The sequence below is a fragment of the Dasypus novemcinctus genome, chromosome 1, assembly GCF_030445035.2.
Source record: "Dasypus novemcinctus isolate mDasNov1 chromosome 1, mDasNov1.1.hap2, whole genome shotgun sequence".
Classification (NCBI taxonomy): domain Eukaryota; kingdom Metazoa; phylum Chordata; class Mammalia; order Cingulata; family Dasypodidae; genus Dasypus; species Dasypus novemcinctus.
This window is the reverse complement of record NC_080673.1, coordinates 86,106,478-86,122,338: the sequence shown is the minus strand read 5'-3', so window position 1 is coordinate 86,122,338 and position 15,861 is coordinate 86,106,478. Positions and strand designations below refer to the sequence as shown.

At 40.1% G+C, this 15,861-nt stretch overlaps 1 protein-coding gene across 50 annotated transcripts in view; it reads right to left on the bottom strand.

The window, feature by feature from the left end:
• The window catches only part of CAMK2D (calcium/calmodulin dependent protein kinase II delta), a 354,108-nt gene that overhangs the window by 70,288 nt on the left and 267,959 nt on the right, over window positions 1-15,861 (bottom strand). For all 50 annotated transcript variants that reach the window (XM_071215026.1, XM_071215022.1, XM_071215025.1 and 47 more), the window contains exon 8: window positions 11,014-11,097. In XM_071215026.1, the coding sequence (XP_071071127.1) occupies window positions 11,014-11,097 (84 nt within the window). The remainder of the gene's footprint in view (window positions 1-11,013; window positions 11,098-15,861) is intronic.

Here is a 15,861-nt window from a genome sequence, read left to right as displayed (position 1 = left end):
CAAACCCTGGTGATATATCAAAGATTATTAAAAAATGGAGCTGTCAGTGCTCATCTTAGACCCACTAACGCAGAGAGCCCATGCAGGGTCTGACATGTCTCTACATATACATTTCACCAGTGACTCTGCTGCACAGCCAGGGAGAAAACCCTGGTATAGATAATTTTTCTGTGCTTCCTTTTAAAGGATATGATATTCTCCAGCACCATTAAAATTTACACATTGTGAAAAACTGTTTTTAATGCAAGAATCAAAGAAATGAAATCATTTATTTAAATTCTTTGAATGAATGAAACATGATTCATGAGTTGTGAAATTTGCTCACAATACCATCTTTTGCAGAACAAAAGAAAATCAAAAAAGATTTGAGAAGCAAACAAAGCAGACTGAGGGTGTGTGGTATTCAGGTAATCAGATGAGGGCATCATAATATTCATCATAATATTGATGTTTATAACTATAATGCTGAGTCACTGATTAAAATTTGTTGTTTTTTTTTTTTTAGGACTATAATAAGGTTACATATCAGTTACCTAGAAACTTCATTTACAAAGAAGCACTCATTTTCTAATAATAATTGTAATAATAACACTTATTTTAATTTTTAAAAAATCCTCTCGACAGTCCTACGAAGAAAGTACTATTATTAACCCCCATTTTTATAAGAGGTATCTGAGATACAGTGACTAAATGATTTTGCCAGATCACAGAGCTAGTAAGTTGAAAAGTTGAGTGTATTCTCTTAACTACTATACATACTGCCTTCTCACCTATAAAGCAGAAAGGAGAAAGGAAGGAAAAGAGGAAAAGTAGGAAGGAAATGAGAAACAGAAGGAGGGATAAAGGAAAAGGCAGGGTTGGGGGAGTGAGAGAGAGTGGTAGCCTTAGGCCATCTGATGAAGTAAACAAAGAGAGCCTGAGCACCATCCAAGTCCTCCTTCCTCCCCAGGGTTACTGACCAGTCTGTGTCTTCTAGTGTCCAAGGTCCAGCACTCTAGGACCTTAACTTCTCTCCTGCACGAAATCCATCTGTGTCTGATTCTCTCTCTCAGGGAACTCTACTACATTTTTTTTAGGAGGTACTGGGGATTGAACCCTGGGCCTTTGGACCACATACATGCAAAGCAGGAGCTCAGCCAATCAGCTGCAGACACTCACCTCTTTATTACTTTTTAAGTTCATCAGCACAAATATACCTATGCTAGGAGCTGATTTATTACTGAGAAGGGAAATATGTGAGCTATATGCTATTAACATTTAGATTTAAATAAGGACATTTGGCCATGATGCTCTCACCTAAAGACATTTTATGAGTCAGGCTAAGAAGATATACTGAGGTAGGCAGGGAGAGCCAGAGCTTGGGGCACACCTAAGTCATTACCCTTTAATTAAGTGGCAATTCCAGAGTTTTAGAATAATAATGGTTGTTCGCATTTTGAACTGCTTTACAGACTACAAAATGCCTTCAGCTAGAGTTCCCTAACTGACTTGCTTATAATTCTATGATAACTGTAGATAGGGTGAGATATTCCTGTTTTACAGGTAAAGAAATCAATTCAGAGATATTAAAGAGACAGGATCAGTAGGAGCAAAGAAAAAACTTAAACCTAGGCATGGTAACTCCAAATATAGTGCTCTTCCCTAAACTGCCTTCCTAAACATGGTGGTAACTCTAAAGCCAAAAAGACCCATCGACTTTAAAATCCAATACCACACAGCTGTTGCTAAGAAAATAGAGCTGACAAGAAATACAATGTGGTTGATAATCAATCACTCTGAAGTTGTGATGATTAATTTTTAAAAAATAAAACCAAATCTAAAAAGTTATTTCAGAAGCAAGGGAAAGTTTTTCACCAACTCCTTTCCAGGCCTGCCAACTGTTAGAGGTTTGCAATAATTAACAAGCTGTAGCTCAGTTTCCCCTGATATGCACTGGGGAAAGGCTAACCCCACTCCCCATAAGCCTACATGCCAAGGGCATGGCACTTCCCCACAAGGAAACCACATAGAGACGGGAGGAAAGGGAAATGGAAACCTTCCCTACCTACATATCGGAGAGAGATAAAATTCCTCCAGAACAAAGAAACATCTCCTCCTGCAGCATTCCAAGAAACCATAACTCCCTAGCCCATTGTCTTCTAGTCACTGTCAGGAAAAATTTTCATCTCTAGAGTTTCCTATTGGCCCCTGCACTTTACTTGGACTCTCAACCCCCTCCCACCAACTATCATTCTCCCGCATAGGAAAGTTCTGTATAAATTCAATTCCCCCCCTTCCAGGAGTGGGCTGAAGTCTATTCAGACCCCCACCATGCTAGTGGGGGGACTAAAGTCTGTTCTTCAGACCCCCTCCATTGGGAGAGCTTCTCAATAAATCTTTGTCTATAGTCATTTCAGTCTCCATGTCCCAGTAAGTGCCATATTTTCTCCAACATACGGTGCCGAAACTTGGGACTTGGGTCATGTTGACATGCTGAGGTTGACTGACTAGTGAGGACTCTCCCCTCTGCCACGGCTAAAAACCCATCCAACACCGGACATCAAATCTCCGCTGGGTGAGTTAAGGATTTCTCCCCCGATGATCCTGCTGCCTCTCTCTCTTTCCTTTTCCATTGTCCAGGACAACCCACTGGGAAAACCTAGCGCTAAGTCAGGATCCTCACCATTCCCAGAGGGCCATGGCAGGTGGTATGCCTGCGTTCTCATGGGAAGAAACCCCTTGGCTCCAGAGATGTCTGGCTCCAAGAATGGTTTCCCGTTTCCTTGGAGATATCTGACTGATTTGGGGACACCTGTCTCACTCAGAAGCTCCCCCGTTCTAGAGGTCCTTAATCTCACTCCAGCCACCTAAAATGGGGAATTCAATTTCGGCCCCCTCCCCCCCCAAATCCACGCCTCTGGGCTGTCTCCTTCATAACTTTAAAACTCTGTACCTGGAAGGAAACATCAGACCTAAAAAACTCATTTTCTATTCAACGTCTGTGTGGCTGCAATACAAATTGGACAATGAAAATCAATGGCTGGAAAATGGCAGTTTTAATTTCTAAATTCTCCAAAACTTAGAGAACTTTATCCAGCACCATGGCAGATGGCCAGAAATTCCTGACATTCAGGCTTTTTTCTATCTTCAAAATCACTCTTCCCTCTGCCAATCCTGTTCTTCCTACCAAATTCTTCTTTCACACCAGAAACCACAGAAATCTCCCTCCTCATCAACTCTACCCCCTAAAACTTCTGAAAACTCTGGCTTTGATCCCTCAGATCACGCTCCTCCTGTGCCTCCTCCCAATAATCCTCAGGTGTTATCCCAGAACTCACCCTCCATCCCTTCTTCCTCCCCCTCTTCATCACCGCTGCCCTGTAACTCTCCTTTCTCTCCTCCACGTACTTGCTCACGAGGACTACTTCCCCGTCCTTCTGCACCACAGCCCTCTACCTCTGCCAGCACACAGGCTCCTAACTCCACACAGACACCAGCTCCTCTCTTGCCCCTCCAGGAGGTAGCAGGGGCTGAAAAAATATTCAGAGTACATGTTCCTTTCTCACTCTCAGATTTAAGCCAAATAGAGGACCGGTTAGGATCTTTCTCTGAAAACCCTGCTACATACATCAAAGAATTTCAACACCTCACTCGCTCATATGACCTCTCATATCGGGACACGTACGTTATCATAACCTTCTCCACAACTTCAGAAAAAGAAAAAAACTGCATTTGGGCTGCAGCTACTGCTTTTGCAGATTCTGTGCATATTCAGGATCCCAACAGGCATCCAGCCAGTCCCACTGCAGTTCCCACCACTAACCCCTCCTGGGATTACGAACCAGACTCCATTAACCTTGCTGGTATGGCCCATTTCTTAACCTGCATAATAAAAGGCATGAAAAAGGCTGCTCATACGGCAGTTAATTATAATAAAATTAAAGAACTCTCATAGAAACCTGATTAAAATCCAGCTGCCTTCATGAACAGATTAACCAAGTCTCTCCTTAAATATACTAATTTAAATCCTGACTCAGACTCTGGTCAACTATATTTACACACCCACTTCATAACTCAACCTTATCCTGATATTAAAAAAAAAAAAACGACAAAAGTTAGAAGATGGCCCTCAAATCTCTCAGAAAAACCTAATTAAAGCTGCCTTCAAGGTCTTTAACAATAGAGAGGAGGAAGCCAAACTGGAAAAGCATAAGTGAGATCAGGTTATAGTCTCCCTCCTTGCTGCTGCCCTCAAGATCAGTTCTCGAAAACCCCCTCCCTCTTCCTCCCCTCGGCCACCACCCGGACCCTGTTGAAAATGTGGAAAGGAAGGGTGCTGGGCAAGTTCCTGCCCTAACCCAAGGCCCCCATCTACACCTTGCCCGGTGTGTCAACACAAGGGTCACTGGAAGTCGGACTGTCCTAAAAACCTTGTTTCCAGGGGAGTTCCTCCAGCACACCCCACAGATCCAGAGCCAAGATCTTCCTTTTCAGACCTTCTCGGACTGACTAAAGATGATTGACGGGTCTGGGGTTCAGAACGGCCCCACATCTCCATCAGTAAGTCCGAACTGAGGGTTATCATCAAGGTTGGCAGTAAGCTGATTTCCTTTTTAATTGACACGGGGCCATATATTCAGTCCTCCTAGAACATTCAGGACCTTTAGCTACTTCCTCTATCTCTATTGTAGGAGTTGACGGCATCCCTTCTCCTTTAATTACCAAACCACTCATATGCTCAATAGAAAATCATGTTTTCCCACCAATTCCTCATAATCCATACCTACCCCTCCCTACTTCTAGGTCGCAATATACTGTCTAAACGTCAATCCTCCATTTGCTTTACACTCCCATCCTCCTAAACCAACTTCCTTCTCCTCCCGTCTACCACACCCTCCCCCTCCAAGATCCCTGCTGACATTCCCCTATACTACAAACAGAAGTTCATCCCCAGATCTGGAATACCAGCTCCCCTTCAGTTGCACCACACCATCCCCCTGTCAAAATAGTCTTAAAAAACTCTCATCTTTCACAAATATTCCGCAGTATCCCCTATCCATCAACAAGGCTTGAAACCTACCATTGACAAACTCTGTAATGCTGGCCTTCTACATCCAGCTAATTCATCCTTCAATATTCCGATTCTAGCAGTAAAAAAGCCCAATGGAAGCTACTGTCTTGTGCAAAACCTTAGAACTATTAATAAAGCCACACAGCCTATTGTTCCCCTGGTTCCTACCCTGTTCAGTCTTCTGTCCCACATACCCCCTCAAACTACACACTACACTGTAATCAACCTCAAAGATGTCTTTTTCACTATTCCCCTAAATAAAAAGTCCCAAAACATTTTTGCTTTTACATAGACAAATCCTGAAAACCCTCTAAATCTGCAACAATTAACATAAACAGTTCTTCCCCAGGGCTTTAGAGATAGTCCCCATATCTTGGAACAGGCCCTATACTGAAATCTCTCTGATCTTCAGCTCCCATCCAGTATCCTCCAATATGTCAATAACCTCCTCCTTTGTAGCCCTTCCTTACAAACCTCTATAACCCACACTATCACCCTGCTTAACTTTCTCGGTTGTAAGGGATATCAGTTTTCCCAAGCAAAGGACAATTTTTAAAATCTGAAGTAACCTACCTAGGGCTCCACCTTTCCCCCTCACATAAACATCTAACTGCAGATTAAATCCAGCTCATCAAAAGCTATCCTCTTTCACAGACTAAAGCAGACCTCCTTTCTTTCCTAGGGCTTGTCAACTTTTTCTATCTCTGGATTCCAAACTTTGGACCTATATCTAAACACCTTTACCAAGCTGCTTCTGGCAACTTATATGAGCCACCTGATCACCCCCATCATTGAAACTTCCCTTCAATCAGCTTAAAAAAGCCCTATTAACTGTACCTGCTCTAGCTCTCCCCAATCCCTCCAAACCTTTCTCTCTCTATGTAGATGCCACACAAGGATACACCCTAGGAATCTTAAAGCAGCCATACATCCCTGATAACCGAATTATCTACTTCTTTAGATCCTGTAACTCTGGGCTGGCCCACCCGCCTCAAAGTCCTCACTGCAGCTTCTCTCCTAGTTCAAGAAAGTTTTAAACTATCCCCAATAAATCACCTTGATGTCTTTTCCTCGCATTCCCTATCTCCTCTTTTAACGCACAAAGCTACTGCATCTAGTTCCCCTACCTGTCTTCAAACCCTTCATGGAACTCTTCTACAAAATCCTGGCGTCTTCTTACACCGTTACTCCTCTCAATCCTGCCACCCTCCTCCCCATTGATCCCAACCCCTCCCCGGAAACACTGAACACAGATTACACTCATAACTGTGGTCATGTGCTTGATCTCCTCACTAAACCTCTTCCCAATATTTCAGATACTCCTCTTTCTAATCCTACTCACACATAGTTTATTGATGGCAGCTCCACTAAACTTAATAATTCCACCCAGGCCGGATATGCTATTGTTACCTTGACTGACACCATTGAATTGGGTCCCCTCCCACCCAGCACAACCTCACAACAAGCTGAGCTTATAGCCCTCACCAGAGCACTAGTCAGAGGCAAAGGGCAAACCCTAAAACATCTACACTGACTCCAAATATTCATACCACATCCGCACTCACACACCCCCACCAGGCTGGAGAGAGGGTTCCTAACGTCTAACGGATCCTCCATTGTAAATAAAGATCTCATACTACAATTACTCAACGCGGCATCACTTCCAACCCAAGCTGCTATAATTCACTACAAAGGGCACCAAAAATCAAATTCCCCCATATCTGTTGGCAATAATCAAGCCGATGTTGAAGCCAGAGCACAGGCTACCAAACCCTACTTAAATGCACACACCACCATCACACCCATTCTCCTAGCACTCCCATATCCTGCTCCCCCTTATGCACCTGAAGAAACCTCAAAGCTTCCCCTTATTAGAACAAAGCAAATTAAAGTATGGTTTATGAAAGACGGAAAACACCTTTTACCTGGATTGCAAAAAACATAACATTCTCACTTCTTTACACAATCAATACCATGTAGGACACAAACCACTCTCATTATGCCTATCTAATTCTCTACATTATCCTGAACTCTCAAAACTCTTAAAAATAATTATACAAAAAACTGTTCTCTTTGCCAACAAACTAATCTATGGACATTCTACGTCTCTCTCTTATTTATTTATTTTTTTAATTGATTTTGTAAAAATATTACATAAAAAAAAAATATATGAGGACCCATTCAACCCCACCACCTCCACCTCACCACTCCCCCCCCAGCAACACTCATTCCCATCATCATGACACATCCATTGCATTTGGTAAGTACATCTCTGGGCACCTCTGCACCTCATGGTCAGTGGTCCACATCATGGCCCATACTCTCCCCCATTCCATCCAGTGGGCCCTGTGAGGATTTACAATGTCCGGTGATTGCCCCTGAAGCACCATCCAGGGCAGCTCCAAGTCCCAAAGACGCCTCCACATCTCGTCTCTTCCTGCCATTCCCCATACCCATTAGCCACCATGTCCACTTTTCCCACTCCAATGCCACCTTTTCTCTGTGGACATTGGATTGGTTGTGTCCATTGCACCTCTATGTCAAGAGGAGGCTCAGATTCCACATTGATACTGGATACAATCCTCCCGCTTTCAGTTGTAGGCACTCTAGGCTCCATGGTGTGGTGGTTGTCCTTCTTCAACTCCATCTTAGCTGAGTGAGGTGAGTCCAATAAATCAGATTGTAGGTGCTGGAGTCTGTTGAGGCTCAGGGCCTGGCTATCACATTGTCAGTCCAGAGATTCAGATCCCCTAAATATATCTTAAACCCCAACACCAACTACAACTCCAGCACAGTAGCATGAAAGTCTTATGAAGAGAGATCCCATCTGAGTCCAGATTCATCACGCATAAACACCAGCTCCAAAGAAGGGCCATCTGACATGGCAGTTAACCCCATCTGCCATGACCATAGCACCCATGGGTCTCTTTAGCCCTCAAAGGAACCAATACCTGGTGGTTGTATCTACTTTATCTGTCTCTTAGACTCTGCTCAGTTGTGCATAAGGGCAATCCTTCTGACAGCCTCCGGACTCTTTTTTAGAGACTCATAGCCATATAAACTCATTTCTTCTTTCCATTTCCCCCTTACATTAGGTCAAACAGCATTTTAAAGTCATGTTATTTTATGTAGACAGGGATATTCTGCTGATCCGCATTGAACCTTCCATTCAAGGTACGTCTCTCTTTTAAAACACACCAGTGTAGAGGTTCCAAACCAGAACAAGATTGACAATTAAACTTCACTCACATGCCACCAATAAAAAAAAAATTAAGTATCTCTTAGTCCTCATAAACACCTTTTCTGGGTAGATTAAAGCATTCCCAGTAACCTCAGAAGGGGCAGATGTTGTTGTTAAAATCCTATTAACAGAAATCATTTCCAGATTTGGCCTTCCTCCTTCCCTGCAGTCAAACAATGGAATAGCTTTTACTTCACAAATCATGCAAGGTATCTGTAGTGCCCTAGAAATAACTGTGAAAATCAGTCCTGGCTATCCTCATTCCTCTCTTATCTTTCTTTACCCTTAAAATCAATTCTTTTACCCATTATTACACCATTAACAGTATTGCTGCTGCTTCTTTTTGGTCCTTGTCTCTTATAGCTTCTTGTCCAATTCATACACGGAATTGTATAGTCAATTATCCAGGAATACATAAATGGTGTCTTTCTGCTGCATGAACAACAATATCAACCCCTGTGGAACCTGAAACTACAGCCCACTGTACAGGTTGGAAAAAAACTTCTTTTCTCTGCCCCTTGACAGCAGGAAGCAGCCAGACTGAACCAATGCCACAAATCCCCTCAACCTCCCATCCTGCCCAGTATTGTATACCCCAATACTCAGGTCCCCCTATATATATATATAAACAAAAAATTAGGAATGTTAGAGGTTTGCAATAATTAACAAGCTGTAGCTCAGTTTCCCCTGATATGCACGGGGGAAAGGCTAACCCCATCCCCCATAAGCCTACATGTCCAAGGGCATGGCACTTCCCCACAAAGAAACAAAGAAACCACATAGAGATGGGAGGAAAGGGAAATGGAAACCTTCCCTAACTACATATTGGAGAGAGATAAAATTCCTCCAGAACAAAGAAACATCTCCTCCTGCAGCATTCCAAGAAACCATAACTCCCTAACCCACTATCTTTTAGTCACTGTCAGGAAAAATTTTCATCTCTAGAGCTTCCTATTGGCCCCTGCACCTCACTTGGACCCTCAATCCCCTCCTACCAACTATCATTCTCCCACCTAGGAAAGTTCTGTATAAATTCAAGTCTGCCCCTTCCAGGAGTGGGCTGAAGTCTATTCAGACCCCCACCATGCTGGTGGGGGGACTGAAGTCTGTTCTTCAGACCCCCTCTGTTGGGAGAGCTTCTCAATAAATCTTTCTTCATCTTTAGTCATTTCAGTCTCCATGTCCCAGTAAGCACATATTTTCTCCAACACTGACAAACACCAAAGGCAGGGAAATCTGTCCACAGCACACTAAAGCTAAACTACGATCTTTAAACACCTATTTATAGACTTGGAGTATTAACACACCAGGGACTTAGAGAACTATTTGTGTCAATAACCCTTGTTAAAATAAATAAAACAAAATAGAGTTACTATGTCTAAGAGATTTAAAATGGAGTCATCCTACAGGTGACTTTTGCATGCAGGCCTTGACCAGATATCACCAACTGCCAAAGAATGCAAAGCCTCAACCCCAAGGACATCAGGACCATAAAACAAACCACATGAGAAAGAATTCAGTTCTCTAACCTGAAGTACAACTAGAATAACCCCCAAAATCCATTAACCAGGAACAACTTGTCTAGTCTACTTTTCCTATAAAAGCCTTTGCTTGGAAATGCCAAATAGACACAGTTTGGGTTGCCACCTGAATCTGCACTCCCTGATTTGCAATTCTAAGACTCAAAATGAATGCTTTATTGCCTTGAAGCTTGATTTATTTCTAGGTTGATACCCTAGTAGAAAAATATTTCAGAATATGTAATGTATGCCCTTTATTTAAGTCCTTTAATTATTTGCAGCATATGTAGATATATAGAAATTCCATTTCAAAATCTGCGGTGAAAATTATCCCATCACATGTCTTTAGGACTGCACAGGATACTTATTTGATTAGAATTGGTTGCTAAAGTTTTAAATAAGAGTCCAACTTCCATAGGGCAGTCAGTTTCATTCTTATTCTTTTCTAAGATCCACAAGTTCATTCTTTTTTTTAAAAAAAGATTTATTATTTATTTATTCCCGTCTCCTCCCCCCGTTGTTTGCTCTTGCATTCTCAGCAGCACCTGGAATCTGTGTCTCATTTTTGTTGCATCACCTTGCTGTATCAGCTTCCATGTATGCGGTGCCACTCCTGGGCGGGCTGCGCTTTTTTGCACAGGGTGGCTCAATGCGGGGCACACTCCTTGTGCGTGGGGCTCCCTTACGTGGGGAACACTGCTGTGTGGCACGGCACTGCTTGCGCATGGCAATGCCGTGTGATGGCCAGCTCACCACACAGGCCAAGAGGCCCTGGGTTTGAACCCTGGACCTCTCATATGGTAGACATTCGCTCTATCAGTTGAGACACATCTGCTTCCCCACTAGTTAATTCGTATTCCCTGTCAAGCATTTTGGGCATACATGCCATTGGTCATAAGGGTTGGTTGGATCAACTAAGAAGTTAGTAGCATAAACCCAGAACCACTACAGGAGACAGCCTAAGTCTATGTTCTAAAAGTGCTTCCTCCCACATTAGCATTGCCTGGGAACTTGTTAAAATGCAAATTCTTCACCTCATACCTATTGAATCAGAAACACAGCAATCTGTGCTTTATGTGTGGGAACTGCTACTCTAAGTTGATCACTAGAGAACATGGACTTTAAGTGAAAAAGATATTATTTTAAATTATAACAATGCTAGTAGTGTACTACAAAATTTGCTTGAAAATATGATTCCTTACCACATGCCCACATATCCACTGGCTTTCCATAAGGATCTTTACGCAAAACTTCTGGAGAAAGGTATCCAGGTGTGCCAGCAAAACCTAGGGAAAACAGATATTAATGAGCTAGAGCTGACTTGACAAAATCACCATGATGTGTGAAAGGAAGGGAAAAACAAACTTTCTTTGGTCTTTTTTATTTCATGATATGTTTGTCAAAATAAAACAAGGTTTTCAGAGTACTAAAATAATTTAACTACTCTCTCTTTCTATCTCAACACTAGTATGTTCTGCCTTGTAGCTTATTAGAAAATTGCATGTTTTTTTCCCAGATTTGAAGGCCAATATATTATGCTGCATAGTCATTGTGTAAAATTAAGCAACCTTGATTAGCAGTTTATTTTCATTTACTTATGAGGGTGTTAAATCTAAAGGTAAAAAGAATTAAGGAATAAAATGGGGATAAGGTTAGAACTTTACGAACGATGATAGTTACCTGAATAATGTTTTAGGAGAGGTATTCATACAAAATGAAAGCTCCCAAAACATAGATCTTAAGGACAAATTTAAAGCAAAATTTCAGTAACTATTTCTGAAAACAGTCTATTATAAGTGGGGGTAGGGTATGTAAGAAATGAAGATTAGTTTAGTTTTCACATAAAGGAAGAAAATATTAATTAATGTAACCTGGCAGCCTACTGCCTCAGTCTCCCACTCCCAGGTTAAGGAGGAACAAAGGAAACCAGCTTAAGCCAGTCCTATAGGCAGTAAAAAAGATGCCCAAGAAAGAGTTAAGTCAACACCAATTCATCACTAAATTGCATTCCTTATTTGGCAAAAGGGAGCAGGTAAAAACTAAAATGGTTAGAATGTGATGGGGGAAGCAGTTAATCACAAACTTTTGAGTGGGAAAGTTAGAGCTCAGATAGGTTATAACTTCTGAAGTATCCAATCTATGGAGAAAGAGGAAGGGCTTGTGCGCTAGGCTTAGGGGTATAAATTGTGTCATTTTTCTTTGTTCGGGGCACCAGCCATGTTTTCTGGTTGTGTGCCCCTTCTTACAAGATTGAGAATAAATTCTTTTCTTCTCCACAATCGGGTAAGTCTTATTTTCTTCTAGAAGAAGACTTACTTCTTACAGGTAGAGCTGGAAGTAACTGAAGAAATCACCAAGAGAAGAAATAAGCCCTGAATATATCAAAGACTCACTGTTCTACTAAATAATCAGTGTGTACTTAAAATTGACAACTAAAGAGAAGACTCAGAAAAATTCATGAATCACTTTTACACAAGTATCAACTAGACTTTGAACTTAAGGAGATGTGGTAAGAGAAACTAGAATGCAAAAAAAAAAGTTTCATGTCTTATTCATCAGTGAAGAATTCAATAAGGATATTTAAATAATAATCAATTGAAAGCAAGACTCTAAATTTCTTATTTCTGAAAATAATAGTTTTTCACATAAAATATTTACTTTAAAAATACCAAAAATAATTATTCTCCTTTGAAAGATTTCTTTAAAGGCACAGATAAATTTGGAAAATTTCTTTTTAAGGATATGCACTCAGGAATTCCTGAGACCACAAATCAGAGAAGGACATTCAGTGCTTACTAGGATGCAAAGTGGCTAAGAAAGGAACTTCTTTTTATCCCATCTCTGTGGCAAACTTATACTTATTAGGTACAAACAATGTGCAAAGAGGTGTTTTTTAAAAAAAGCATTTTTACAACTGCATGGTTCCTCTCTGAACAAAACTACATTAGAAAATAGGGTTTCACCTTTTTTCCCCTATATGCATCACATTTCTTCTAGCTTGTTTGTTTGTCTGGGGGAAGATTGGGATGGACAATGAGAAGGATTCCCAGAAAAGAATTGTGGGTTGTAGATTAAGCATTACATGGGCCATACGTGATCCACCTCGATTTCAACCTCTACTTGCAGAACAGTTTGCTTGGTAGTTAGGAGGCGAATAGAATTACTAAGCAAAAAATGGTGGTACCCATGCCTAAAATTTAAGAATTACTTAACAGAGGAATTCCAAGGTAGGGCATGGACATGGTAGTTTTAAAGAGCTTGCCAGTGCTTCTGGTACGCCATATCTACCCTCTCTCTCTAATTCCAGCCATACCTTTCCAACTCCTCTAAAGTTGGGACACATAGAGAAACCAATGGGAAACCTATGCCAACATCAGATTAAATCCAATATCCTTAGCCTGTACTTCACAATCCTCCCCCCTCCCCATTCATTCAACATTATTTCTACTTCTGAGCACTTGACCTAATTAATCTCTTTAAGGTCCCGTCTCATTTTCATCTTAGCACTACTTTTTCTGTTCCTTGAATCTTCAATTTTTTACTCTGTCTCTTCTCTAACAGAGGATGGCTCTAAATTATTTCTATTTTAGAGATCTCCTTAGCAACCTAGAGTTCTCAGTGGTCCTTCCTCTGAATTCCAATCACCCTTTTATATACAATCTGCACCATTCTATCTATCTAGAATTAGTGAACTTTAAATATAAGTCTTAAATAACTTAACAAAATATTTGACCTAGTGCAGGAAATGTTAACTCTATTTCACCTAGTTAGAAAAGGTAGGGAAGTAAGGCGCCATGGAAATAAGAAATGAAAGGACTGATTTAAATGTAAATTATTACAGACCTTTTCTGGAAGCCAAAATGCTAAGGGAACACATCATATCAATTCTTAGATAGTATAACTATCATTTGAGCAGTTAGTGGCACCCTTAAGAATTTAAAAATATACAACTAAATGCACAAACCTTAGAAAACAGTGAACTGTACAATGTACCCTCATGAACACAGAATTATTGGGGGTAAAACAGATAAGGCTTTCTTTAAAGGGAGATTAAACTCATAACTAGGTATCTTGATATATATCTATAATATATATCTTGATATATATTACCAACAGGGAAATTAAAAAGGGTTTGCCTGTTTAGGGATAGTGTATGTGTCTCATTCTGAAAAGTCAGTAGTAATATCAAAACAGATAAAAATAGAAAACAGAATTATTTACTGTTGGAAATGAATCCATTAACCAGTGTTATATTGCAACCTATTATAAAAACCTTAATATTTAAAAAAGAGAGATATAACATAGCAAACAAGTCGTTAAGTAATTCTTTCTTAAAATGATCATAGTAGACATCTTTTTTTTTTTTTTCTTTCCTAGCAATAACAAAAAGCTAGAAGTGTATTGCAAATAGAATTTCCAGTGCCACAGGAGAAAAAGGCTGTTCTGATATTTCTATTTGGTAATTTTTCTAGCCATTTTAGCAAGTAGGTGGACATAGTATGTCATTTTTAGCATTTTTGGCTTATATTCAAATAGATCACAGGGCTAGGAAGAGAGAAGTGAACACAGAAAAAACCAAGCATATTCTGGACTTAAAAATGAGATTTAAAAAGTCTTCTACAATGCCCTGTATAGTTTTATTATTTATAATAGATATCATATATCTATAATTATGCAAAAACCCCTGCTTTTTAAAAATAAGCCTCTCCTACCTCTAAATGTTAATATTAAATTTTAAAAGATAACATTAGTTAGTCAAATACTATAATGGAAGATAATAATGACAAGTATTAAAGTCATGTATATTAACACATGTCCTTACTCCCAATACCTAAAATATATCTGGCAGTACATCCAAAAGGAATGCAGAACACCAGATGCCTCCTCTTTCCTCACGTAACCTTGTAGATTTAAGCTTGAGTAGACGAAGCTGAAAACAGAAAAGCTTGTGTGTTCTTTCAAGCTTACAAACTATGCTTTTCTATACTTCCAAAACACTGACTTTTCTTAGAACTACAGATTAACATCCTAAAAGTCATTGCCCTAATAGTTACTTAACAAGAACTCACCTGTTGAGAGCACCATGCTGATCAGCTTCCTTCTGATCTGTTATTGGCTTTTAGAAATGAACTTTGCCAATTTGAAAATCTGTACTTTTTCTTAGGATGCTATTCCTTTCACTAACCTGTTCTATTCAGTCTCTCATTCACTCAAAGACTTTCATTGACTAAGCAAACAGATGAGACATTTTGTTTCGTACCAAGATAATTTAAAAGAAATTACTGGACATCTTTCATAACCCTGGCATTTTCTACGTCACAATGGTCCTAGATATATACTATTTCTACTTAAAAGGGTATATTGACCCCATAGGGTTAAACTGACTTGCCCAACATCATACAACTTTTAAGAATCAGAGCCAGGATATAAACACAGGTATTCTGATTCAAAAAGCAGCATTTTTCACACTATATAAAGTCTTGCTTATAAATAGCTTATGAGGAGATAGAGAGTACAGTAACTGGAACAAAATGCATATTGGTATAAGTGTTAGCATAGGGGCATGGTGTAGGTTCTTGCCTCTATATTCTTTCTCTTTGCACATCTAGGGACATTGCCATTTTCAGTCCTGGTTTAGTTTTCAGGATCAGTTCTTAAAATCTCCATGAGAGATGTACAGTGTTCAATCTCAACTCTCTTATAATCCCTTAAACCAAGTTGCTGACCTTAATTTTGAGCCTCAGCTCTGAAAATAAGGTTTCTTCTATCTTATTCCTGATATCCAGTCAACAACTTGTACCCATTCTGGCAATTACATCCCTGAGCCTAAGTCCCTATTTTGGTATCTTGTCTCATACCCCAAATCTCTCCTGAAGTGTGATTCTGCTTTGCTCTTATAAAACTTCACCTTCCTGCTACCAGGGACTAAAGTCCTATTTTTTTTTTTTTTTTTTTTTAATTTTTTTATTTTTTATTGACTTTGTAATAATATTACATTAAAAATATATATGTGAGGTCCCATTCAACCCCACCCCCCTCCCCCCCTCTCC